This window comes from Molothrus aeneus, chromosome 19, assembly GCF_037042795.1.
Source record: "Molothrus aeneus isolate 106 chromosome 19, BPBGC_Maene_1.0, whole genome shotgun sequence".
Taxonomy (NCBI): domain Eukaryota; kingdom Metazoa; phylum Chordata; class Aves; order Passeriformes; family Icteridae; genus Molothrus; species Molothrus aeneus.
In genome coordinates this window covers 8129622-8156227 of record NC_089664.1, presented here as the reverse complement: position 1 = coordinate 8156227, position 26606 = coordinate 8129622, and the positions used below count along the sequence as shown (strand labels likewise).

The window sequence follows — 26606 nt, the reverse complement described above, 5'->3', positions numbered from 1 at the left end:
TTTTTTGGCCGCTCTCTACTCCAGCGTGCATCGGCGGCGGGCTATTTTTATTGCAGCTCGTATTAGTTGTTGCGTAATACCTGCGAGAGCGCATTACCCAATGCAAACCGCGATTAAAAAAAAAAAACAAACAAAACAACACAACAAAAAAAAAAAAAAAAAAAAAAGGGGGGAGAGGGGGGCGAGAGCAGTTGCGATTCCAGCTCGGCCTCCCGCAGCACGCGTGGGTCCCACGCGCGTTTCCAGGCGCACTTTTCAGGCTCTGCTCGTAGCTCGGGAGGCGCGACGCGGGCGGCCGGGGGAAGCCGGGATTTTCCCCGGCCATGTCTGCCCGGGGGACACCCGCCCGCCGCCAGCTCCGCGCGGCTCCGCGCCGCGCTCTCCCCTGGCCCGGCCCCGCCGGGCGCTTCCCCCGCCGGGGCCACGGCGTTGGGCGGCCCCGGCGCCCGCTGACCGGGGCATCACCCCTGCCGTTCCCGTCCCCTGCCCGCCGCTCCGGGGAGGACAAGGGGGGGCCGGGGGGGACCCGCCGGCTTCTGGGACTTGTAGTGCGGGATGCGGCCGCCGCTTCTCACCCGGCCGAGCCCGGGACTACGGTGCCCACATGGCCTTGCGCCCCGGCGCATGAGCGCTCGGGCGCTGTAGCGCATCTATTATACTGCCTTGCCGAGGATAAAAAGAAGAGCAACTGGAGGGACTGTAAGGCAAACGTTGCTGGAGCTGCCGGGGCAAAGTAATCTATTTAATCTTTCCCTTTATTTGTTAGATGCTTGGGTGTGCATTGCTAGCACTGGGCCATGGTTTCTGGAGGGAGGGGGGCCGGGGAAGAAGGGGGAGGAAAGCAAAACCCACTTGGGAAAGGCCAATGCTGAATTTTTTTTTTATTTTTTTTTTCCCCTCCTCTCTTCTGCTCCTTCTTGTTGCGAGAGCCCCGCGTCGCTCCCCGCGGCCCCGCAGCCTTTGTGCGCCGCCACAATTGTAACAAAGCGCGGCGGGGCTGGCTGCAGCCTGGCCATTGATTTCCTCCCGGCCCCGCCGCTCCTGCCCACCCTTTTCTTCTTCTTCTTCTGCCGCTTCTTCTCCATCTTCTGCTCCCCCTCCCCTTCTCGCCGAGCGCCCGAAGACGCCGCAGCCGCGGCCCCGCCGAGCCCCGCGCCCCAACGCAGGACGGGCTTGCTTTGCTTTCTTTCTCTTCTCTTTTTTTTTTTTTTTTTTTGGTTTTTCTTCTTCTTCCCCCTCTCTCGCTCGCTCTTTCCCTCGCTCGCTCTCTCTGCCCGCCATCTTTTGAAGGGGAAAATTAGGGGCGAAGAAAAGGAGGGCTGCAGGCGCTCTTGAAAACAAGGAAAAAAGAAAGAGGGGGGGAAAAAAAAAAGAGGGAGGGAAGAGGAGGAGGAAAAAAAAAAAGAAAAAAAGAACATTTAAAAAATAGCGCGGAGGAAGGGGGGGGACTAGGCAGGCTCCAGCCCCCGGTGCCGCCGGTGCGCGGGTCCCGGGTCCGCGTTTGTGTCGGGCGCGGAGCGGAGCCCGGGGCGGCCCCAGCCCTGGGCCAGCGCCCGCCTGCTCCGGCCATTTCCCCGCTGGCTTGGGAGCTGGAAAAAGGTCTGAGCAGGCAGCGGATGATGGGCTGGAAAGTGCGCCTTTCGCGTGTTGTCCGTGTCCGCATGCATTTATTTGTGTGTGTGTGTGTGTACCCAGCTGCTCCGTTCGTGTAAATATCCGGTGTTTACCAAACTTTCGCAAATAAATGGAAATCCAAGGGTTCGCTGCTTAAACTTGATATGCTTTCTAGGTGTAAAAAGAAACGCAGATCGCAGATTTATATATAGAAGTGTCACGCTATAAATAATGCTACCGATAATAAAATGTAAAACTTCAAAACTCAGCCGTCCTTCTCCTCCGTTTATACTTCTTGTTTGGGTTTGGCACCTCCCTGGGCGCTGGGGATAGAGCATTATTTGTAGCCTGCTTGGTTTCACTTTCAAACAAAGCTGTAGTGTTCAGGTCGCGGGTCTGTGTGCGTCTTTACGTGGTTGGGTCTCGCAGGGTGTTAATTCAGAACGTGTTTTCCTCCACAATTGACTTTTGACAACGTGGAGAATGTGTTCTGTCAGGTTCTGTGACAGTCCCGGAGTGTGGATGTTCCTTTCTGTTAATTTCTTCAGGAGCCAAAAGTTACTAAAATAAACTTGTTTGGATGAGCAAATGTGCTGGCTTCACTAATATTTCAAACTTTTATATGTAGGTTTTGGGGTTGTTTTGTTTGTTTGCCCTTTTTTTTTTTTTTTTTGGTTACATCTTAAGTTCCCTGACACTGGTAAATAATAGCAGGTTAGGAACTGACATAATTAGCAAAGCACACCTGCTGTTCCTTGCTGGGAATAGAGAAGCACGTTTTTAATATGCTTATTAATTTTTTAATGTGTACAGTGTGAGTGTGCTGGGGGCGTGTCTACATGAAACTGGAAGTTTAGTTTTAAAGCTGAAACTGTTTAATTCACACAGTGCTAAGCCAAGGTATTAGAGGGGACTTGGTGACTACCATATGTGCTGCAGGATCTGGGTGACAAGTGCAGAATAAATATGCATCGATCAAAACAAACAAGAAGTCCTTAAAGCAGTTTGGTTGCTTTACAAGCAGAAAAAGCCATGATCTGTATTGCTTACAACTCCCTAACTGCTTGAGTGTTCTGTGAATGCAGGTCCTGCCTCCTGATCTGCAGATCACAGCACTGGCAGACTGCTGGCTGTCTCATTTTTTTTAGCACAGAAGTTTGGGGAGTTTTTAATAATACCCTGGGAGGCTCCTGCTGAAACAGAGTAACTCCAGACCTCAAAGCCTTCCTTTTTGGAAAGAAGAAATGCTAAGATTGTATATTTCTTTAGTCTGCACTGGATAAAAATACTTATGCTTATTTAGTGTTTTGAGACAATGTTTAATAAAAGGGTTGGGCAGGGGGTAACAGTCTTGTACAATCTTCAGCATAAGCTTGATTGCAATATTGTCTCTTCAGTGCTGAGACAGTGGCTGTTGCACTGAAAGGCTTTTTAGTTGTAGTGACCTATGCATGGAGGGTTTAAGTTAAGAAAGAATGCACGTGCAATGTGAAGTGTCTGAGGGGTGTTTTCAAAGCTGCCTCTGGAGTGTTTGTTCTGTTATCTTCAAATAAAAACTAGGCTTCTGGAAATAAAACTGGTGTCATATAAGCACCAAAGTGCTTACAAAAACTTTAGTTCTTGTCATTTAATAAGTATTTAGAAGAGAAGCATGTTGCAGTCTGAGTTCCAGCTCAGTAAGCGTGCTGGGCAGCCTTGCCCTTGCACTGTCTGTCTTTAAAGAAGGCTGATTTTGTTTTTAGTCAGTGTCTGCAAATGCAAATGTTTCTGTGGGCTTCGTAGCTGCTAGTGTCTTTGCACTGCTGTGTGCAGTGACTGAAATCACAGCTCTTCATAGTCTTGCAAGAGGCCTCTTTGCTGAGTTAAGAACTGTGTGTTTAAAACTCACCTCTTAAGGTGGAGTGAGTCTAGCGGGGGTTTTTGGTCTCCTCAAACCTCACTTGCAGGCCAGGGGTGCAGCCTGCCTGAGCTGAGGGTCTCTCCCTGTGAGGCTGAAGGCAGTGCACACGCTGGGCTGGGCCTTCCCAAAGTTTTCCCAGGCACATCTTTTACCTGCTGCATGTTCTGAACGATGCTGTTTAATATTTACCATTTCCCTTGGAGGGGAGGCACTTGTGCAGTGGGGTGTGGGTTTCCAGCCAAGCCCTGCTGCACTCCTAGAATCTCACTCCTCCTCCCGGGAGTAATCTGGGAGCCTGATCTCTCTTGTTGACAGCACAAACAACTTGGGAGTCAAATCCCTCTCCTCGGCAGCAGCTGAGTGATGTACTGAGGCCTCATATTTCAAAGACTTAATTACTTTTACAAAATATATTACTCTGTCTTCTTTGGTAAGCTATCAGGTGCTTTCAGCACAGGCAGAGCTACACTTTGCTAAATAAATGAACAGAGAGTGTTTTGCATCTCAGTGTTGTTGATTGTTTCTCTTTAATCCTGGTTGCTCCTTCTTTGCTAATTTGCAAAATTCATTAATCCTCAGTGGGTTCCCAATCATTACCATGAGCCATATGTTTTGTTTTGTACGTGGTGTTGGGGTTTTTTGTTTTTTTTTTGGGTTTGGCTTTGTCTTATTTCAATTTGCCACATTATTCTTTAGTAGTAGCCCAGAACCCTGTTGCAAGCAGGGGAGTTGTGGGAGTTGGGAGGGAGCCATTGTGTGCTGTGCTGCTCAGTGAGCTGTCAGGACATTTTGGAAGGGTCTGTGCATCTCCAGCTTTTCATTCGACAGGATCTTACTGCAACATCAGGGCTGTTTTGTCAATCATTAGTGCTTGTTGGAGGTGAAAAACTTTCTGTGCACACAAACTCTTTAACCCACTTGTTGCTAAAGCTGGTGTTGGAAGGATGTAAATTCTTCTGGAGAGCAGTGCAGAAATTCTCTGTAATGTGCTGTGTTTTCTAGTAGTCCTTTTCCCTTCTTCTTGATTAGATACTGACTGAAGAAACTACTCGCCTCTATTTTGGGTTCCTTATGCACCTTGGTCTCTTTTCAGCAGGTGTTGTCATATTTGGAAGGGTTTCAGCAGCATGGATGACCTGGTCAGAGGAGTTTGTTTTTCTTCTTTCCTGGGAGCAGGGTTTTCTCCTCTCCACGAAAATTGCAACAGGTGTAGCAAAAACAACCTGAGGTGAAATTTCTGTGCTTGAGGGACAGATCTGGAAGAAATTTCCCTGTCTGCACTGATCCCATTTACTGTCAAACCTTGAGATTTAGACTCGGGTGTGATTGACACTGGTCTGCTTTGGGAATAATCCTGTTTGCTCCTGCCTTTCCTTTAAAGAGAGAGAAGCAGGGGCAGGAAAGGATTGCTGTTCCACTCTTGAAGTGTACACTTGGAGAGCTTTCCTGCCACAGCTGCACTGCCATCCATGCAGAGCATGCACTGGCACAGATGTACAGGCTGAGATGTTCTTCATTGTGACTGTGTCTCCTGCAGTAACCAAACCCTGCTTGGATTGAAGAGAATGCACATTTCTCCTTCTGCTGCTGTCTTTTGAACTGCTCAGCTCATCCTTGTGTAACATCACAGAGGGTGCCTGGTTGGGGATCTCCCTTTCTCAAAACCCATCGATATGGGCATGCTGAGATAAATCTGTTTTCTAAAACTGCCCTGCTCCATTGCTTTGGCTATAAGCAAGTGCAGAGTTTGCAGTCCAGAGCTTTTTGCTGGGAGGGGCTGTAGGATGTAGCTGCCTTTTTGCTTACCAGGGCTGGTTTAGGAGCTGTGCTGTGCTTTGAGCTGTAGTGAAAGTGGTAAATGGAGCACATGTGTAAGAATTGTCTGAGTTTAGTGGAGAATGCTGTTCCTTCCTGGAAAGCATTGCTTTTTGCTGTTCCTTCCTGGAAAGCACTGCTTTTTACAGCTTTTCTGTTGCTGCTACAGTCGTGCTTGAGGTCTGTGAAATAATGTTGAAGTGCAGCACTTCAATGAAGAGAGCAGGAATGTTCCTCCGAGTTTCCCCTGGAGCTTGCCTGAGTGAGTGGGAGTATTATGGATCAGCCAGTGTGCTGCAAGCGTGTTCCTTTCCTGGGCAGGAACAAGCCACATGGGAATCAGTTGGGATACTTGTGTCCACACTGCCGTGGTCATATTTCCTTGGACTTGAGCTTCATCCATATGCAGGAGCTCTGAGCAGCTTAGGGCTTGTGTGCTCTAAGCCGTGGGTGCTCTCAGCAGGAGCTGTGCTGGGCAGGCTGTGTCCTTCTGTCCATCTGCCCTCAGCACTGTTCCCTGCGGCTCTGAGGCAGTAGGGAGCACCTTCCCCCCTTTTCCTGAATCAGCAGCCTCTGCTCCCTGCATAGGGAGGGGGAACTTTAAGATCCAAATTTTCCCTTTTTTTGCAGACCGTTTGGGGATTTAGTTCAAGCTCACAAAGTGCTTTGATGCTCTCTAAGGGAGCGACAGCAGCTTAACTACCACAGTTTGTTCACACCTCAGCTGACCTGGAACTTCCTTGCATAGCTGAGCAAGTTTATGGATCTACCCAACCTTAGCAAAATCACTTTTCATCGGAAGTAGTAGAGCCCATAGAGCCTTTTGTGCTTGTGTGGCTGTGTTTGCTTTAAGTTAACACACGGAGTTATTCTGGGACAATGTGCTTGTTCAAACACAGGGCACTTCAATTGCTTTGGAAACAGATAAAGCCAGGCTGGTGGGAGTGTGCACAGGGGATGAGTGGTGGTCTTAAATGGGAGGGTGGCTGCTGTAACAAGTGCTTGCTCTGCCTGCAGAGCTGCAGTAATTCCCCGGGTGTGTGGGGGCTCTTACCCTGCCCCATTAGCAGCTCTAACGTTACTGTGGCTCAGCTAACGAGCAGTATATTCATGTCATGGTAATTCAATCCCTTTCATTTCATCCTTCATCCCCTTAAACTGACTTGATTGTTGTGTATTGATTTTAGGTGGACTTTGCATGGGAAAGGTGCAGTACTGTAGTTGTAAACCCAGAGCATGATTTAAACCAGTGGCAGCTCATCCATTTTTACTACACTTGTGATGCTTTTTGTCCTGAAATGAGTCTGTTCTATTTCAAAATAGTAACTTTAATCATTTAAATACATAAAAAACAAATTTAAAAGTTAAGTAGGAGAAAGTGTTGGAGCGCAAGAAGTGTACAGGGGAGGTTGTGGATGAAGATATTTTCTCTAATGAATCACTTTGGTTCTGCTCTGTACAGTGAAATGCTTCAAACAAGTTAACAGATGGATCTGGGTCTGTTTATTAGAAGTCTGTCTATGTTTGCATGGAGCTGCCCCTAAGGAGAACATCTGTAGCACTTGTAAATCATATTAATAATGCTGATATATGGCCTTGCAGAACTGGTGGTGTAAGGGAGAACTGCAGTGTAGGTTCTTAGCTGCACAGAGCAGGAAACAACCCTTTAAATAGGTAATACAGGCGAATTAAGTGCTATTTGCAAGGGCTCTGTATTTTATACTTTGCTCAGAGTACTTTCTGTACTTAGTTTTGTAAAGAGGAGGTGATCTTCCTGTTTCTGTAGCCTCTTTAAAACTCAGCTGGAAGTGCAATTTGACTGTATCTAACCCCCCCTCCCTAACAGGTGCCACTAAAGACCTTTTGGGTGTTGTGGTTTATCTTTTAGAAATGTTTTCAAAGAGTGCTGCAATGTGGGCAAAGGGATAAAGCAGATGGCAGTTTTAGCTTTGCACTTTCTTCCAATGACAAGGAGTGTTGTACTTAGTCAAGAAGTTGTTTCCAGAAACTCCAGTGATGGTATTTGAACACCCTGTAAATACAAGTTCCTTTGTGCTCTTGATTCTTTTTTTTTTTTCCCTTTCTTTAAAATCGGTGCAACCATACCACTGAGAAGGGATTAATCTATAAATGTGTGGGAAAAGGCTAATGACTTTAATTGCAGATGGCAGTGGAAATATTGATATCCCCATTTTCCAAGTGGGGGATAACCAGCCTGCAGCCTGGGGTGTCAGACCTGTCAGCAGGCTGGCTTGTAGCAGGAGTTTTTGTAATTCTGTGCAGGTACAGCAGATGCTCAGAGATGCTCTACCCAGCAGGGAAGTAGTTGAGCTCTTGTGGCTTTTTCTTTTCCTTTTTTTAGAATTTTCTTCAAAAAGCTTTCTGTCCAATAATCTCTCTTTTTGGAAATCAAAGTGCAGAGAAAGAAACAATCATGACAAAACCTGTTGTGGAAAGGCTCTGTGTCCTTTATTCACTGTATGCTGAATCAAACAGAGGGAGTTTGAGGCTTTCCTTGTGCTCTAAAAGTACACAGAGCACCATAGGCTGATTAAAAAGAGGAAGGGCTGACTTTTTCAGGACTCAAATGTTTAACTGTGCACATCACATCCTTTAAAAAGCAGAAAATGAGGGTGTAGATGTAAAATAATCCCATTAGGAGTTCTGGATCCTGTATGGGTGTTGCCACGTTCTGCTTTACTGGCTGTACCTAAATGCTGCTGCTGTGCATGCTTTGGCTGAAACTTGGGGCAGGGCCAGAGTGTTGTGGGTTTTTTTGTTCTCATTTCAGTTAGTTTGGTTGTTTTTTTAATAGTTTATCTGAAATACAGTGTGTTGACCTGAAATTGGTTTGCTGGAGTCATGGGATGAATGGTCAGGAGTGTCACTGTTGGAGAAGAGAGGCTGTAAAGGAATAGGGGAGATATGGGGAATCAGATATGGAGGCAGAGCCCTGAAGGAGATGGGCTATGATGCTTTAGCCTGTAGTTCAGAAGAGTAGTCTGAGTGTGATCCAGCATTTAACAGCAGCCTGTGGTCAATCACATTTTTAAACTGCATGAAACAGGGAACTTTCACTTCTGTCTCCTCACTCTGTTCATCCCTCCTTTCCCTTGCCTTTCTCTATGTTTTGTTTTCTCCCAGAGGGAGCAGGTTAGCTGCCTGTTTCCTCTTGCACTTTAGCTGCTTGGCAGTATTTATATCTGTTTCTATCCACCAATTTTGTTTCCTGAAGGAATACAAGCAGAAGCAGCCCCAGGCTGACTTCTGCTGGAGCCACTGAGTATCAGGTTAAGACTATTCAGCATTATCATCCAGTTCTGAAATGATTAACAGCCTCAGCCTGCTGCTTATCACTGGGGTGCTGTGTCCAGGATGGACCTGTTGCTCCTGCACTTTTAGCTGGGTGATTTCTCCTTAACAGCTCTCAGCAAGTGAGATTTTTCTTTTGCTCCATGTGCATTTTCTGATGGCTGGGCAAGCAGGAATTCAGAGATTCCTTGCCACTGAGACCTGTTACAAGCAGGTTCAAGCTGAAGGAACATCAGCTTGTCACACAGTTTGTCTCCCACTTTGAAAGCAGTTGGTGATGCTAATGTGAAGGATGCTTAGAAAGGGTGACTGTGGTTCAAACCCAGGTGAGGAAATGGATTTGTATTTCTGGTTGTCCTTGAAGTGTGGATTTGAATGCAAAACCAGAGGTGAGTAGAAGTGGAAGAGTGGATTCTGTCCCTCTGTGAAGCTTAAAGTGGTAGTAATTCCAGAAACAGAGAGAGGTGGAATAACAAAGAAGGCATCCAGCAGACAGCATTTGTGCCAGTTCTGAATTTGCAGAATTGGCCAGCCTGCAGAAATTGTAACTGAGTCTGTGGAGTCTTCTGCTGTGCCCATCAGCAAGCCTTGAATTTGAGGTCACCAAAAGTTTTCCTCTCCTTGGCCATTTTTCATGTAAACATGGAGATATCTCTTTTTGGTTGGGTTGCAATTTCTTTTTGTGCTGTTTTAGGAAACGTGATGGCAGAGAGCAGGATCTCCATGCTCCTGCACCCCCTGCCCTTGTGCAGTGGGATTTCTCTTGCTGGGATCCTGTTCTGCTGCAGGGCTGGGTGGTGCTGACTCCCTCAGTCACTTCTGATCAGCCTGACAGGAGTCTCCAGCCCCAGATGTGCAGCACTGAACCTCCCTTGTCATTTTACCTCTCTCTAACAACTGGAAAAGGAATTGACTCAGGTAGAGAAACCACAAAGTGTGCAGAGCTTAAGTTTGTTCCTGCCTGTGCTTAAATCTTCCTTAGAAAGAGGTTTATCTTGATTGACCAATTAGTTGTATCTTGCAGGTGATAAGTCTGCAAACCCCTCTGTGGTGAGGTGCTGAGCCACAGAGACTTTGCAGCTGAGTGAGAGGGGAAAGCTGCTGAGCACTTTTCAGGATCAGGCTTGAAGTGGTTCCTGAATCCCAGAGGACTGGGCTGCTGGCTGTGTTGTGGTTTGCACTGCACTTCCAGTTTGCCCTCAGCCACATTCCTGCCTCCCTGAGCCCTCCTGCCCCCTGTCCTGCTCCTGACACGTTGAGAGCATGGATGGTATGTGGCCATGTGCCAGCACCTTCCCAGTGCTTCCTTTTTGCCTGATGTCCCAGGCTGCAGGGCTGCTGCTGCACAGGGGCTTTGGGGGGCTGCAGTCACCCCTACAGGTGTTAGGTGTTGCCAAATAAGTGTGCAGTGCACTGGATAGGAGGGGAAATCTGCTCTAAGCAGGATCTTTCCCTGTAAATTTTGGCTGTCTGGTTTCTCCCTGGCTCTGCCCCCATTAGGTGCTGTGGGTTCAGCCCTGTGGGTCATACAAGGTCATTCCATGGCATCTCCACCTTTCCCTTTGGGGGAGAAATGGCACGAGCAGAGTCTGCCCAGACATGTGGTTATCCCAAACACTTCACTTGCTATGCCAAATCTCTTATGTAAAAGCCCAACAGTTTTTTTTTCCATTGCCATAAAGATGTAATTTGTGTATCTTGTAAGGGGCACAACCACCAGCATTTTCCTGTTAAGCACCTGCCCATTCCCATCCTGTTGATTTGGATGTGCAAGCCACCAGCTACTCCAAGTACTCTGGAACCTGTTCATAGAACTTATTTATTACAGCTGAGCATGAAGTTAACTTTTTCATGATAGGCCACCCAGTTAATTTGCTGAAATACTTTCTGGCTGATTTTTTGCAAGTGCAGTTCAGCTTATCTGAGTCCAGACCTTACTGCAGTCAGGTCTCAAAGCTGGCCGAGCTCCTTCAGTCAGGAATCCAACACAGACTAAGCTGTGTAAGCACTCACTTTTCCTTCCTCCTGCAGCCTTTTTAACAAAACCTTGTAACTCAGGAGCTTGCACAAAACCAACACAGTCTGAGTTGAAATTTGCCTCTGTGTTTTCCACAAAAAGCAGGGCAGGAAGAGATGTCCAGAGGTCATTCTGTCCTCCCCAGTGCAAAGGAAGGTCAACCATGCCTAATTCATTACTGACATTGGTCACTTAAAACTGTTCTCAAAACCAAATTCAAAGCTATGAAAATGAACTTGGTTTAGTGTTAAGCATCACTCTCTGCACTTGAAACTGCAGCCTTTAGAAATGAGTTGAGCCCCATTTGATTTGTGTGTGACATGCAGCTAAATTCCTGCTCAGACTTGATCAGAAGGTGCTTCCTGTGGCATTAGTGCCTTGGGGGAGAGAAATACTCTGGCTTCAAATTATCAGAAAGTCCATCACTTTATTTGAGGTGCCTAACAGTGTTTATAATCTCCAGTGCTTTTATTCAAGTGCCTTTTGGCTACCCCTGAGTTTGAAGGCATCTCATCAGAGATCTTAGAGCAGTGTGATTTGCAGGGAGCACTGAGTAGGCATGAAAACTGAAGACCCTTGAAATTACCAGTTACTCCTGGCTGATTGCTACCTACTGGTTAGGCTCCTTACTGAGGAAACACCTGCTCTTATAATAGCCAAGGAGAGACCAAGGGTAGGAAAGCCATCTGCATAATCTAATGAGCATTAAACCAACCAAGTCAAAAGCCAAGGAACTGACTTAATCTGCTGTGATCTTTTCCCCTCCCTCATGCAGAGGTGAGCTCAGGACACAGTTGCATCTCCCAGTCTCAGGATGTTCTTAGGGCGGTGCTCAAAATAATATGCATGAAAAGCAAATCTGTGATGTGTGGAATTCATGATTTGGGAGACAGCAAGGATGGCTGAATGGACTTTCAGAGTGCTGCAGTGTGCCACAGGGGCCCTGCAAGCCAAATTCCCAGCTCCTGCAGTGAAGCAAAGTGTAAATCCCAGTGTCTTGAGGGGGTGGCACGTTGTGTGTAGTGTGTCTGTCTGCCAGGGCAGGGTTGGCTGATAAAGCAACTCGTCTGTCCTCAGGTCTTGCTCTCAAATTGCACATCCCTTGCGTTTGAAGACACCATCCCTGCTGACGTGTTAGTAGGTACTGAAAGCTGCCTGAAGTTCAGTTCCTGTGTGGGGCTGGGAAGGGAAGGAAAGGAGGCACCCACAAGTCTTGTTTCCTTCTGAGGAGACTGATGTAGCCCTTAATTTCCACAGCCATAGAATGAAATGGGTACAACCCTCATCAATAACCTGACCTGACTTTGTATTGAGGTTCAGTAGTGCTAAACCTCTCCTGCAGAGAAAGTAAGATGACCAAGGCTGGACTGCTTCTCTCACATGGTGGCTAATTGAGCAAACTTCCAAGTGTTGGGAAAAAAGAGACTGAGAATCTGCTTTAGTGGCTGCAAGGAGCCAAAGTGGGGGAGCAATGGCAGCTTGGAGGACACTGCTCTGATTGCTCTGCTGGCAAATTTTGGGTCTGGCTGCTGACTGGGGGGCTCTGGGCAAGTCATCTCACCGTGGTGTAAAGTGTGAGTTGTGAGCAGCAGCCCTTTGAGGAATGAGCAGGGTCTTTGTGTGTGCAGAGTGTGAACTGCTGAGGGACCTTGGTCTCTGCCCAGCCTCTGTGTGCTACTGTAATGTAAATAAAAATGTGCAGATAACAACAAGGTCAAGGAACATCTCTCAAACTCGATAATTTTCCCTGATGGGAAGATTTATGTGGCTGTTTCTTTGCCGAGCTGGAATTGTGCCAGATTTTGATCAATGTCCAAGTAACCACGCAGAAATACTATACCAAGAGGGAGAAAACCAAGGAGCTGTTGGACTGCCAGGCTGCCATAAAGCTTGCTGTAAGTTTGCAATCAAAACAAAGCCCATCGGGGCCTGCGCGGGAGCAAAGCATCCGTTAAATGCTGGGCACTGCCAAAGGAAGTGGCAGAGCCGTTGGCTGGAGCAGCAGGAGAGCTGGCACACTGCACACTTCATGGGCTTCAGGGCTGCTTTTAAAATAGTCCCCACCACTGCAGACAGGAAAATGTTACCCTGCTAGTACAGGGAATTATTTACGTGGTTTCTCCATGCCAACTGTCTCTCTCTGCTGACCGCCCCTGTGTGAGGGATTCAATGGAAGAAAGGTTTTTTTTTAAAGAAAAAAATCCATCCAACCTAGCTGGGTTTTTTGATGCCTGGTTTGCCACACTGAGCAGAAAAAGACTTAAACTCCAGGACTTTTAACCTCCTTTCTTTGAGGTTTTGGGTTTTAATTACTATCTCAAATTGAATAAGAAGGAAGAAGCAGTGTTCACTCCTGGTGTATGACAGCACTTTAGGGTGTATTTTAAACTTGCAATAGCAAAACCACTTGTGCAGACAGAGAAATCAAGAATAGCTCCTGCTACTTGAACATTATAGGCCTGAGGAGCAGGATAAGTAGTGATTTAAAAATTAAAATTTAAGAAGGTATTACTGCAGGGTTAAAAGAAGTCTCACCTTAGCCCCTCACTGGAAGGTGCACGTTGTGTCTGGTTTTGGCAGCCTTCACCCCAGGCTTGTACAGTCCCTTGTACAGTGATGTCCTGAGTCCCTGTCCCTAATAATTTAAATTATTATTGGTACCAGTGCAGTTTCAGAGGGTGTTGGAGTGCTTAGACAAGAGCTGTGTAGTTCAATTCTACCTGTAATTATGGCACAGTTTGGAAAAGCTTGCTTCGTCTTTGTCTGTGGGTCTACTGAAGTGTCCTCTTGGGTGATTTGTGTGGTAATTTGGGATGTCAGATGGTCAGGGCTCTCACTTCCCTCACTTAATAAATGATGTTTCACATGGACTAGGTTTCTCAGGCATTAATTTATCTTTAATTCAAAGTCATTGCCTTTTGGACATTTCCAAAGCTTTTTTACCCTCATCTTCCGGATTCCTCTTGGTCCTGATTTTTATATTCTTAAAAATGATACCATTTTGAGTTTTTAAAGGTAAAGGAATGGCTGTAGAAGCAAATTCTTAGTTTTAAAAATTACAAAGTGATCCAGTATGGAAGCAGCTTCCCCAGCAAATGGTAAGGAAGCTGCTGGACCAAGGGTTAAAGGTACAGTGAGGCACATTAAAGCTTTATTTATGGCAGGACAGTACTCCCAGTGCTGCCAGATAGTCCAGGTAGCTATTTCTGTCTTCTGCAGGATCCAGCAGTTCAATGCCAGTACTGCTGGGAGGTTTGGAGCCCCTTTGGGGTGTAAAATCCAGTGTGTTGGAGCATGGAAGTTAAAGAGGAGCAGGGAACTGACCAAGTTGGCTGCCATGGTTCTGCTCCTCCTTGTTTTGGTAATGTTCTTAATTAAAATCCTTTCTGAGTTGTGTCACTGATGACTGTTCCATCCTTTTATGTGGACTGTACAAGCCTTGTTTGAGCTTGAGGATCAAAATGGCCCTGTGGGGAGGCAGTGCCTGGGCCAGAGAGTTTTCTCTGCTGGGTGGGGACAGAAAGGAGCTGCCACTATCTCCATGGCACAGATGAGGAGCTGTGGGGTGGAGATATTGAAAGCCTTGGCTAAGGTCAGGGAGAAAATGTCTGAGAGAGGTAGGAGCTATGGATCTGTGGTTTGTTGAATTACAGTTCTGGGATTTAATATAAATTAATTAAAAATCCTTATCAAATTGGAGTTTAAGAGGCAGGACATGAGGAAATTGAAATGAAAAGAGACTCATATTTAGCCTCAGGTTATTTAAAGGGAAGACTTAAGTTACACTTCATAGTTTCAAACTTGTGACCCAAATGCTCTCTAAGAGTAGGAATTGCTCTCTGTGGGTGTTTTATTTCCCCTCAATCCTTGCACTGGATTCAGTTTGTTAATCAAGAAGACAGCAAACAGTTTTAGTGGTGGTCACCAGGGACCTGCAGCCAGCCTTGCATTCTCTGGCATGATGGATGTTGCTCAGAAACCTGAATTCATGCAGGGAGCTCCCCAGAAGGAGACTGAGTGAAACTTCCTAATTATCTTTTTTTTTTGTTGCTTTTAATTCTTTCCCTATTTACCCCCCTCGATCTGAAGATTGAATTTTGCAATATTTCTGCTGCTGCTTTGACTTGATGGAACACTGGGAGAAAATCCTTCCCCAAATCTGAAATCCCAAGTAACGTTCTAGTTATGAAATTCCATGTCCAGGGGATGCCAGCACCCCTTTTGGCTGCTTGCTGATCACCCTGCCTGTCACCAGCATGAGCACATGAGAAACCAGCCCTTGTAGAACTAAGCTGGGCTCCTGAGATACCAAAAAACAGGGACCAGAAGCCTGATTCTGGAGCTATACAAGAGAGTCCTACTGGCATTTTTCTCCATCCTTGGAATGCAGTGGGTGTTGAACAAATGGTGGCAGCATCAGAACTGGACTTGGCTGTTTCCTGCACAGATAATCACATGTATTCACACAGGGGTTTGGTTTAGGTTTTTAGCAGTTCCCTCCCTCTCTGCTGCAGATCTGTTTGTTTGTACACAGCTATTTTGGTAAAATTTCCCCAAGTTAGGTATGTGTTTACTTTTTGCTTTCATCTAATCAGCAGCTCACAGGGTAAGTTGATGTTCTATATTTAGTCCAGATATTCAGTAGAGCTGATTAGGGCTGTATTAATGCAGAGGGTTTTGGGTTTTTCCTAGGATGTCTCCCTGCTTTTTCATTCCTTCTGTCCCTGCTCATGTTTCTCTGTTCAACCAAGAAGTGTATGTCAGAGTATTTGTATGGCTTTCTAAACATATTTGAAATAATTTGCCTCTGGAAAGTGACTGTGGTCTGTTTGCCATGAGAAGAGTAGCTGCAGTCCTGATGTGAGCTGAAATATCCAATGTTTATGGAAGATGACATAGCAAAGCTGTTTACCATATGCTACACAAGGCTCAGTGATACTGGGCTATTTTTACCTCTGCAGTTTGCAGAGGGAAAACCAGAATACAATAATGCAATTTATGTATTCTCCTCTATTTCAAATGTGTCTTTGAGAGAGAACATGACAGCACTGTCTGAGCCAGGTCATGGGATTATCAGTGTAACACCAGTTATTATTTGAGCCTGGATCTCTAAACTTTAATATAAAACTGGGGTCAAAACCAGTCAGGTGCATGCAGGAAGAGGCATAATAAGACATTTATGAGATTCAAAGTGCAGATCACTTCAAGTTGGGATGTTTCTGATGACACCTTTCACTCTCAGCAGTTCACAGCATCTCCCTCTGCCCCTTCTTTCATTTCCCTGGACTGAGGTCCTCTGGCAGCTGCTGTCTGCTCTTCATTATGGGATTTCAGACTACCCCTTGCACCAGAGCAGAGTCCTGTGAGCTGACTGGGGGCCAGGCAGCATGGGTCTAGAGACAACGAACTTCAGTTGACGTGGAGCTGGAAGCTATGGATTTAGCAGCTTGCATCAGTGCATTCATGGAGTCTGCATTGCATCCTGTGTTCCCTGAGCAGATTCTTAGGTTGCCCCGAGTGTTTTCTTGACATGAAGATGCTTTCTGAGCCAGCTAAAGCAAGAACAAGTCCCATGAAGCTTGCTGTGTGTCTGCAGGCTTTGAATTTGGGAGTTGCTGTTCCACTGTCTCTTGGGTCTTGAACTGTTCCCATCTCCAAGATAAACTGTGCCACAGGAACAAAGTCAATGGGGTAAAGAGCCTGAGTTTAAATATTGTCCACACAAGAAATGTCTCAACCTGCCTGCTTCACAAATCTCTATTTACACCCTGCTCTCTCTGTCTGTCTAGTTTGCTCTAGGTTGTATGGTTGCACCCTGGAAATGGGATGTCAGTCCCATTCAGGGAGCATAAAGGAAGAAAGAAAATCTCCCCGTTGCCGCCGCAGTGACAGCGAGTGAGAGCCCGAGCAGGAAGATGTCGGCAGTCGCCTCAGCCATCCAGGCTCCTCAGGGCCCCGTCAATCCACCGCCTCCAGAGGTGACAAATCCCAACAAACCTGGCCGGAAAACCAACCAGCTGCAATATATGCAAAATGTTGTGGTGAAGACCTTGTGGAAGCATCAGTTTGCTTGGCCTTTCTACCAGCCTGTTGATGCAATTAAACTGAATTTGCCGGTACGTTTCTGTCGTCTCCTCAGCCTAGAAAGCTTTGTGGTGGTCAGGTCGGTTTTGGGATTGCTTAGAGGGGGAAATATCAGTGCCTGGGATTGCTTAGAGGGGAACTATCAGTGCCTGGGATGGTGTTAGGCTCAGCCAGTGGCTTCATGTGCAGCAAGACTCTAATCCAGAACAAGAAAATGACGCTGCACAGCCCTGCAGCATCCCCTAATCACAGCCTCTGCAGGTGCTCCAGACCAGCCCAGGGAGAAACTGGGTTAACAGGTGGAAATCTTTTAAAAGCCGAAATGCTCTTAAAATTAGAAACTGAAACTTTGAGCATAGTTTTAGGCAGCCCTGATAAACTTCTGTGAGTGCCAGAGGCAGCCTTTTTAAAAGGGAGGCAGAAATGCTGATTCCCAGACTGGAGGTTGTGTGTTTTGGAGTCAGGTTCATAATGGTAAGACTAAAAAGATACAAATTAGAAAATAAATTAATATATATTTACATTTACAATTTCCACAAAATTTAGGGGGGATGCTTTTTAGGAGGGGGGATGAGGAGAAAGCAGGGGTTAGAGGGAGATGTGAGCAAAACTGAATCAGATGTAACATCTTCCCTGGTTTTCCAACAGGATTATCACAAAATAATAAAAAACCCCATGGACATGGGGACAATCAAGAAGCGCCTGGAACACAACTATTACTGGAGTGCCAGTGAATGTATGCAGGATTTCAACACCATGTTTACAAACTGTTACATCTATAACAAGGTAAAAAAACCCAGAAAAGCCTTTAGAAAACACCCAGCTACCCCTGTTACTGTGCAGGTTTTGAGCAGGGCCGGCTCTGGGCCCTCCTTGCAAGGATTTGAAATGCCACTAATTGCAACCACGTTACTTGAAATGCACAAAGCTGTCTTTGTGCTGCCTCTTTCTTCCCCCAGACTAGTTACAATGGCAAATATGCCTTTTAATTATAGGTAGATTTCTCTTTTGGGGTTATGCAGCAAGTTTTTATTCCTTTTATTGTCAGTTAGGAGTTTTCTGGGATGAGCTGCACTTAATGTAGTGCTCTGCAGGTGTTTTGAGGTGCTTTAATGCTGCATGTTATACTGTCTGGCACTAAATAGTATCTGTTAGCAGCAGAAAGGAGTTCAAAAATCTTAACTCTGTTCTTTGACTCTTGTCTCCATAAATATGTTCATACTTACACACATTTAAATTGCTTATTATTACTATTTTGGGTTTGGCTTGTTTGCTGTTTAGTTAGGTTGTTAAAATTCTTTGTGTTCTGTTTTCTCCAGTCATTTGTCATCATAGACCCAGAATGGAGAACAGCTGAAACAAACAAATTAATTAGTTTGAGCCACAGAATGTGTGTTTAGCCTCTTCCCTTGGACCTGCTGGCAAGCAGGGAAGGACAGCTCATCCGTTCCAGTTTGCTGCTTCCACACTGCTGCACTGGATACTGGTTTATCAGGCTCCTTCTCAAAAAGTTCATCAAACTCCTGATAATTCTCTGGATGCAGAACACTTAGGGGCTGTAATTATTGCATGCTAGAGCAGAATAGAAGAGCAGGAGAGTGGCAAGCAAGGAGGGAGAAGAGCTAATCTGTTTATTGTCAGCGTTTGAATACCATAATTTATTTGAAGGGCCTCAGTGTTTTCCAAGCCCGGTCTTCACAGATCTGTGAATGATACAACAAAGGCTCATATTCTTCTTTGTGCAGCCCACAGATGACATTGTCCTCATGGCCCAAGCCCTGGAGAAGATATTTCTGCAGAAGGTTGCCCAGATGCCTCAGGAGGAGGTGGAGTTGCTACCCCCGGTTCCTAAAGGCAAAGGTCGCAAGCCCTCAGCGGGCACACCGAGCACAGGTAGGGATCCATGCAGGGACAGGGAACGTTGGGAGCTGTTCCCAAGGCCTGAGCCACCTCCTGAGCTGCTGGACTCTGCAGATGGTGGAGAGGCTGGGAAGGGAGAGCGTGGTCTCACAGTTAAAGCAGTGGGGAGGAGGAAGGTGGGAGATGTCTGGGAGATGCTCGCTCAGGGTTTCAGGGCTCGTGTGTCTCAAGGCCACCCTGTTTGTCACACCAATCTTGCCATCTGTGATTTGCCCATCCAGGCAGCACTTCAGGGAGGGAGGGCAGTGCTGTTGCTTCTCTATGCAAAAAAAACCCCAAGATGGTCAGAAATGCCAGTCTGCTGCCAGTGCCAGAGCATGGATGGAAAGTCTTCACAGATTTGGGTTTACACAGCTCACCCTGGGTCCTGGCAGAATTCTGGCACAGCAGAGACTTGGTCTCAAATTCTGCTAATTTCCTAAACCCTGTATATTTTCCTTTTGCACACATGGTTGCAACATCATAAAAGGAAAGGATTTATTAAGCCATTGCAAAAAGCTACGTACACCATTGCATATCAGTGGAAATTAAGTTGAGTTCAGCTTACCTAGAATTGATTTTAAATGGATTTAGGACTAAAATGTCCAAGCGTGGTAAAACAGTTCATAAAGGACCTTGTGTGGGCTGAGTTAAATGATGAGAGTAATTTTTTTTTTCCTCTAAACAAGGTCTAATTGTTGCTCTGGGAAAGTCAATTGTTCCTCTGTTTTCCCACATTTCAGGTGCTAAATGGAGCTATAAATCTATCCAAGCTTAGAGAAATTAATGATGATGTATCTTTTCAACATCCTTTGATAAAACATAGAAGGAGGATTGCTGCTTTGGTTATTAGGTAGTAGGTTTGTCCCCCTTTTTGTTCCACCAGTGGGCAGGTTTTTAGCAGTGCGGGTGTAGCATCAGGGCCATCAGGATGCTTAAGCTCTACTGAGAATCATAAAATATGGAGTTGGAAAGGACCCACAGGAATTACTGAGCCCAACTCCTGTCCCTGCACAGCCCCACGAATCCCACCCTGTGGGATTGTGCATTTGTGGCAAATCTGAAGTGCTTTGCACTCCTGGCTGCTCAGGTGGCTCAGGGCAGTGGTTGTTGCCATTTGCATGGTGTGAAAACCTCCCACTGTTCCATCTCCTGCTGTTCTCCTGAGCTCACTGCAGCTCCAAGGGGCGAAAGCTGTCTCAGAACAACACTCCATGTGAAAAGCTGCAATTATTTTGTGCGTGGCTAACCTAAACCCATGGTACCAGGACTTAGATCAGAGATTCCTCACTTCTGTTGTACCCTGGGTGTAACAGCAAATCCCACCGTGTCCTTGGTGCTCTCCCGGGATCCCTCTGCCGAGTCCACTTTGCTCCCAGTACTCTCCCAGCTGTAACCACCAGCGCCTTTCCCCTCTCGTTCGTTCGACAGGAGCGCAGCAAGCCGTGGCCGTGTCTTCCGTGTCCCCGCCGGCCCCGTTCCAGAACGTCCCTCCAGCCGTGTCTCAGACGCCCGTCATCGCTGCCACCCCCGTGCCAACCATCACCGCCAATGTCCCGCCTGTCGCCGCCCCTGCCGCCGCCGCCCCGCCGCCGCCCGCCGCTCCGATCATGCCCGTGGTGCCTCCCACGCCCCCGGTCGTCAAGGTAAATGCGGGCAGTTCCTCTGCAGGAGAGGGGCTGCGCCGCCAGCCCGCGCTGCTGGGTCCCTGCCGTCCTGCTTTCATCGCCGGGTGTTGGGTTGGAGAGGGCTGAGAGCAGTTCTGCCGCTTTTCACACGGTCCAGCCAAGGTGACGGCACCTGTGCGTGCTCCAGCTTGGCTCCAGCCTCTCCTTTCACAGCTTTCCCCTGTGCTGCTGCTCCAGGGCTCTTGGAATTCTCCCCATTTTACATCAGATAGCTCAAAGCATCTCTTCCCTCTGTAACTGAGCTCCTGATTTTACTGGGGCTGCTCCTTTAAGGTTTGTATCTCAAATTATCTATTCCCTCTGTGACTGAGCTCCTGACTTTTCTGGGGCTACTCCTTTAAGGTTTGTATCTCAAACTCACTGAGCTCCTGATTTTACTGGGGCTGCTCCTTTCAGGTTTGCAGCCAAAGCATCTCTTCCCTCTGACTGAGCTCCTGATTTTTCTGGAGCTGCTCATTTAAGGTTTGTATCTCAAAGCATCCCTTCCTACTCTCACTGAGCTCCTGATTTTACTGGGGCTGTCCTTTTAAGGTTTCTATCTCAAAGCATCTCTTCCCTCTCTGACTGAGCTCCTGATTTTACTGGGGCTGTTCCTTTAACATTTGCAGCCCAAAGCATCTCTTCCCTCTCTGACTGAGCTCCTGATTTTTCTGGGGCTGCTCATTTAAGGTTTGTATCTCAAAGCATCCCTTCCTGCTCTCACTGAGCTCCTGATTTTACTGGGGCTGTTCCTTTAAGGTTTGCAGGCTCCAGCATTAGGAATGTTCCTCTCTGCTTTCAGCCAGTTCAAGACAAGCCTGTCACTCCAGTTGGAGGAGACTGATGTTGCCTGCAGGTTTTGGGTGCATTAGTTCTGTCTTCCTTACTGAGTAATCTTCTGGGAATTGTCACTGGTGTTTTGCTATTTATTATGTTAATTTATGGGTAAATGAAGACATTACCTAAATAATTGAAATTTTCTTAGCAAGCTGTGAATTGCTTTAAAAATTATGAAAGCATAGCTCAGAGAAAGCTGGGGATCTTTTTATCTAAACTGTGGAATTAACTGCAACAGTTTTGGTTGTGAGGTTGCTTGGACCAGCAGAGGCACAGAATTCTTTTGGTTTTTAACCCAATAGTTTGGGAATTACTAGAGAAATTGTCAGATCTTGCAGCTAAGCTCTCCTCCTGTCTCACATTTCAGTTTCTGTCCAAATAATTTGCTTCTGACAATCAATTTCATTTTAAAACTCAAGGATGAACCCAGAAGTGAGTTTGCCAAATACACACTGCAAAATTAATTCTGCTTGGGATTTACTTAAGATTTCCCTTAGATTTCTCTAAGGAACTCCTTCCTCCCTATCTTCCTCTCCAGAGAAATAAATCCTTGACAGGAGCACGAGAGAGCTGACTGGACAGTCCCAGCTTGAATTTATGTGAGAGGGTTTATTTGCTTAAGGCAAAATCTACCTTAGCACACCCACTAAATGCAGGGGAGTGAGGGCTCATGGGTCTTTGGTCATTAATATGCTTTGGTTCAGAACTCACAGCCTGATCCTGCCACTGGGGACTCAGACATGTGGTTAAGTTACTGACACTTGCTCAGTCCCTATGCATCAGCTGAGCTGCAGTAATTGACTGGGTGCCCTCCTTTCCCTTGGCAAACACCAGCTAAGAGTCCTGGTTCCCTCTCAGTTAAATAACACATTTTGCAGCATGGTTGGGCTTGGGTTGGAGCCATGCAAATGGTTGGTTACTGTGGCTCAGGTGATGTGCAGTGTTGGAGCCTCTAGTCACAAATCCCATTTAGCCCAGTGAAGTAACTGGGGTTTTTGTATGTCAGAGGATAGGCAAAACTAAGGACGAGTGGAATATGGGTCTCCTTGAGCCAGGTCTCGTAAGCTCTTGGAGATCTATTTCACACCCAAGATAGCTCAGCTATCTGCATAAAAGCAGCAGGATGGCTTCTGTGGTAGTGTTGGAAACAAAAAGGTTTTAATAAAAGGCAAAATAACAGAACTCTTTACAGAGAAAAACTGAGCTGGTGCAAGAGATCCTTGCCCCTGCTAAACACCCCACAAAAGCGATTAGTTTCTTTGGTCTCTTCTTTTTCTAGTAAATTCCTTTGGACAGAAGGCAAAAAGTCCTGCCTATTAGCTATCCTTAATTTTGAGGTGAAGTCCCCCAGGTCCTATGAGATGCCTTTTCACCAAATTGAGGAGAGAAACTTGTGGGCTTATTTCCTTTTTAAGGGGACAAAGAATAGTTTTGTCACTCCGTCAACAGAGCAACACATTCCTCTAGATGAGCTGTGCTAGGGTTTCTGCAGGCCATGTCCTCATGGAGCCTGTTCCTGTGCCGTTTCAGAAAAAGGGAGTGAAGAGGAAAGCAGACACCACCACCCCCACCACGTCTGCCATCACTGCCAGCAGGAGCGAGTCCCCCACGCCGCTGTCGGACCCCAAACAGGCCAAAATCATCGCGCGCAGGGAGAGCGGCGGCCGCCCCATCAAACCACCAAAGAAGGACCTGGAGGATGGAGAGGTCCCTCAGCACGCAGGGAAGAAGGGCAAACTCTCTGAGCACCTCAAGTACTGTGATAGCATCCTCAAGGAGATGCTCTCCAAGAAGCATGCAGCCTATGCATGGCCCTTTTACAAGCCCGTGGATGCAGAGGCCTTGGAATTACATGACTATCACGATATAATCAAACACCCCATGGATCTCAGTACTGTGAAAGTACGTCCTCTTTTACCACCTCTTTTGGCAGGGGGTCCCTCTGCTTGCAGAGGACTGGCTCCTTTGTGGGAGGGGGAAGGGGAAAGGGTGGAAACTGAACCTGTTTGGATACCAGCTGGATATTTTTATATTCTGTTTCTTTCCCCTCTCCCTTTTTTGCCATAACCTGGGACAGCTTTTTTTTTCTTCTGCCCTGCAAAGCAGATGATGTACACAAAGCAAAGTACAATGGCATTCTCTCCTCTTTGTGGATAGTCCAGGTATTTAACTGGTGTTCTTAGGATTGTGTTGCACTCTGAGAAGAGGAGGTGCTTTATTTCATAGGATCCAATTGATGGTATCCCATTTCCAGAAGCTGCTGCCTCCCTACTTGGTGGTGGCAGGTAGGCTTACACTGAGCAATTCCAGCGGGGATGTGATGGTACTCAGGGAGATACGTGCTGGTTTTGTGGTTCATGCTTGGCTCCTCAAGAGTATGGTCCAATATTCTTGTTTTTCCCAGTAGGTTTGGAGGTTTGCTGAATCCCTCCATGAAGCAAAGCCGTGTCTTTGTAGTTCCCATCTTCTTTTGAGCCAGGCACTGCATTCTGTGTTGGTGGAGGGGAGACTTCCATGGTGGCAGGAGGTGAAGATGTTGTTGCTGGCTTTCATTGGCATTGCCAGAAGGGTTTTACTGCCAGCTGAGCCAGTGCCTGGTGACAGAAGGGCAGCTGTGGTTGTGATTCCTGTCATATTCCTTGGTAGATCCTGTGGGGTACCTGGGAACAGCGTGTCACGCTCTGATGTGCCATGCATCCATCCCAGGGATGCTCTGGGTCTCCAGACATACCTGCAGCCTGCTACTTGAAGCCCCAGGTGATTGCAGGAAGATTAGAGGTGGACAGAGTGAAATCCTGACCCTCTCAAATACATTTCCATGTGTGCATAGGTGATTTCTTATTGCAAGAGATTATTGTGCTGTGTTCTGAAAAATCTAGGTGCAAAGTTGTGATTTCTTGGGTTGGTGATTTCTTCATGCTGAAATCTCTTTAAGGTCCTGACTTCATTCTTTTAAAATTGTACACCTCTGCCCCTTTCTGGTAAGTGTGGGTGATATCCTCCCTCTGCACCTGACTAGTGTAGGGTAGAAAATTGGAGACAGGCTGATGGCAAACCCAGTGGAGTCTTTTACACCTAAAGACTCTGGGTTTCTCATTCCACATGGTAGTATTTTTCTTAATTAAGTTGTTTGAAGTGCTGTCTGGTATTGGTTTTTTATGGAGTGTTTTATTGTCATTGCTCTTGGCCTGCCCATCATGGTGTGACTTCTCAGAGATGCAGCTCATAATCTGTTCACTGTGTGGAACACAAACCTGCCATTTGCAGGCAGTGTCATTTTCCAGTGTCAGGGACTTCCACTGTGGCTCTGAAAGGTTTTTAGATTTAATTCTACCCAAGTGACAATGGCTGTGATAAAGCAGCACAACTAAGGGCCTCCAAACTAACCTGGGAGGAATTATATGAGAAAGTAAAACACAAGCATTGCTGCAGCTGTAACACATCTTGTCTCTTATTTCTGTGGCTGTGTTAGGTTTGATTTTCCCCAGAGAATATCCTTGAATGTCCAGGAACATTTTTTCCCCTGGCAGAGCTGTCTCCAGGAGGATTTGGAGGTTGTTTTCTCTGTGTGTGGTGCAGGAGGCAGGTTGGCTGTTGACACTGTGCCAGGGGCAGGTGAGATGCAGGGGCTGTAGCTGAGCTTGCTGCAGCCAGGAGCAGAGGAATGTGCTGGAATTTTGTGCTGGGGCTCAGACTGAGAATGGGAGCAGCTGCAGGGACAGGATCTGTGAGCTCATCTCCAGCTCAGTTCTCTTTATCAGAGAAGGAAAGGGCAGAACTGCTTGGAGTAGGAAAGGGTGGAAGTGTGAGGAGAGAGAGGCAGCAGCTGTAATTCCCTGTGAGGAGGGGGATGCCCTGAGGCTGGAGCTGCTGCTGCCCTGTCCCCAGGCAGGCAGGGACCATTGCAGAACATCCCTGTCCCCCTCTGTGGGGCTGGGGGCCCTGGAGCACCTCTCCTGCTCCATCCTCTGGCTGCCAGGTCCCAGCAGTGCCATGGATGTCTCTGCCTTTGCTTTACTCAGTGGTGAACAAGCAGCAAGCCTTGCTGTGCAGGAGGATTTCCACAAGGTGTGTTTACTTTTGGAATAAAGCACTTCCTCCTGGGATGTAACTCTGCTCACCCCTTAATTTTCCTGCAGTCAACTTCTGCAGTTTCAGAGCAGCTGAGTTCAGGGTCTTAAAAGTGAGGAGACATTCTTTGTGTCCTCTGTGGGCAGGACGAGACTTGGAGCAAGGGACACATCAGACATGAAGAAACAAATTTATGAACAGTAAAGATGATTAAATAATTGAGGGCAAAAATGAGATTGCTGTGGCAGATGCTGCCTGTGGGACAGAGGATGGGTGAGCTGCCCTGCCTGACTCCTCATTTCCAGTTGTAAATGTAATCACTTTTTTTTTTGGTAAGCAGCTGGATATCTCCAGGTGTATTTATACCAAGATATTCCAGCCCACCGATTTAAAGTGCTTTTCTTTCTTTTGTTAAGCTAATTATTCTTTATAAGAGAACAAAACAAAAATCCACAGATTAAAAACTGTAGGGCTAGAAAACTGTTGAGTTTGGATGAAAAGCAAAGCCTCAGACACTGGAATGTATTTCATAGGCAATAATCAGGCCCTGAGTATGCCAAATAAATATAAAAAGGCCTTTCATGCAGTAAGATGTATTTTAAAATAAATGGGCCCTTTGGTTTGAACATATGTTTTGCTTTGGAATTGGTCTGAGAGGCTTTTCAGACAGGAGCACCACAAACCTATTTCCCTTTCTGCTTTTTTTGTGCTGTGCCTTCCAGGCTGTCTCCTGGTTTATTCACCAGGAAAATGAGGTCTCCTGACAAAAGTTTGGCAGATGTCTGGCTGCAGCACGGCAGGGAGCAAGGCTGCAGGGATGTCACCACCCTGCACCAGGTCCCTCAGAAGCTGGATTCCTGGAGGTGAAATTCTGCCCTTTTCACAACAAAAACAGCTCCAGGAGTCATTGCAATGTTTCAAGACAGTTAGAAGGTCTATCACAGCTGTGAAATTTCTGTAGTTCTGTGAAAAATTGGAGTTTTGCTTGAGTTAGGGGTGGGTGACAGACTCTGAGCACCCCTGATTGCTGTTGGGATGGGGGATGTCTGTCCCCATCGTGTCCCCAGCCTGTCTGTCAGTCACCCCTTCCCTTTTCTGGGCACACAGGTGCCCAAAACATACAAAAGGGAAGCCTGTAAGCACTTGGCAAATAGAGAATTTCTTTAAACCCAGGTCTTTTAAATGCAAATGAAACCTAGTGTTAGCTTCTGGTTCCTTTCAGCAGGAGTAATTGGAGCTAAGGTTTTATACATAGTAGTAATATATGCATCAAATCAATTAAGTGCTAGAAATGCTATAAACTGCTCTCTAAACCCGAGTCTTTGAGTCCCAAACAGCAAGAGAAATGGCTGGAAGTGAGAGCTGAAAAATAAGAGAAAGGAACAAGGTA

General features: G+C 46.6%; 1 protein-coding gene across 2 annotated transcripts in view; it reads left to right on the top strand.

Moving 5' to 3' along the window:
- BRD3 (bromodomain containing 3) overlaps nt 1-26606 on the top strand; it is a 41300-nt gene that overhangs the window by 7937 nt on the left and 6757 nt on the right. The window contains exons 1-6 of one of the 2 annotated variants that reach the window (XM_066562745.1): nt 653-733; nt 16448-16774; nt 17391-17528; nt 18488-18635; nt 20073-20287; nt 22676-23047. In XM_066562745.1, coding sequence (XP_066418842.1) covers nt 16574-16774; nt 17391-17528; nt 18488-18635; nt 20073-20287; nt 22676-23047 — 1074 coding nt within the window. In that variant the 5' untranslated portion in view covers nt 653-733; nt 16448-16573. Of the gene's footprint in view, nt 1-652; nt 734-16447; nt 16775-17390; nt 17529-18487; nt 18636-20072; nt 20288-22675; nt 23048-26606 lie in introns of those variants that run through there. The other variant, XM_066562746.1, reaches the window with a different exon arrangement.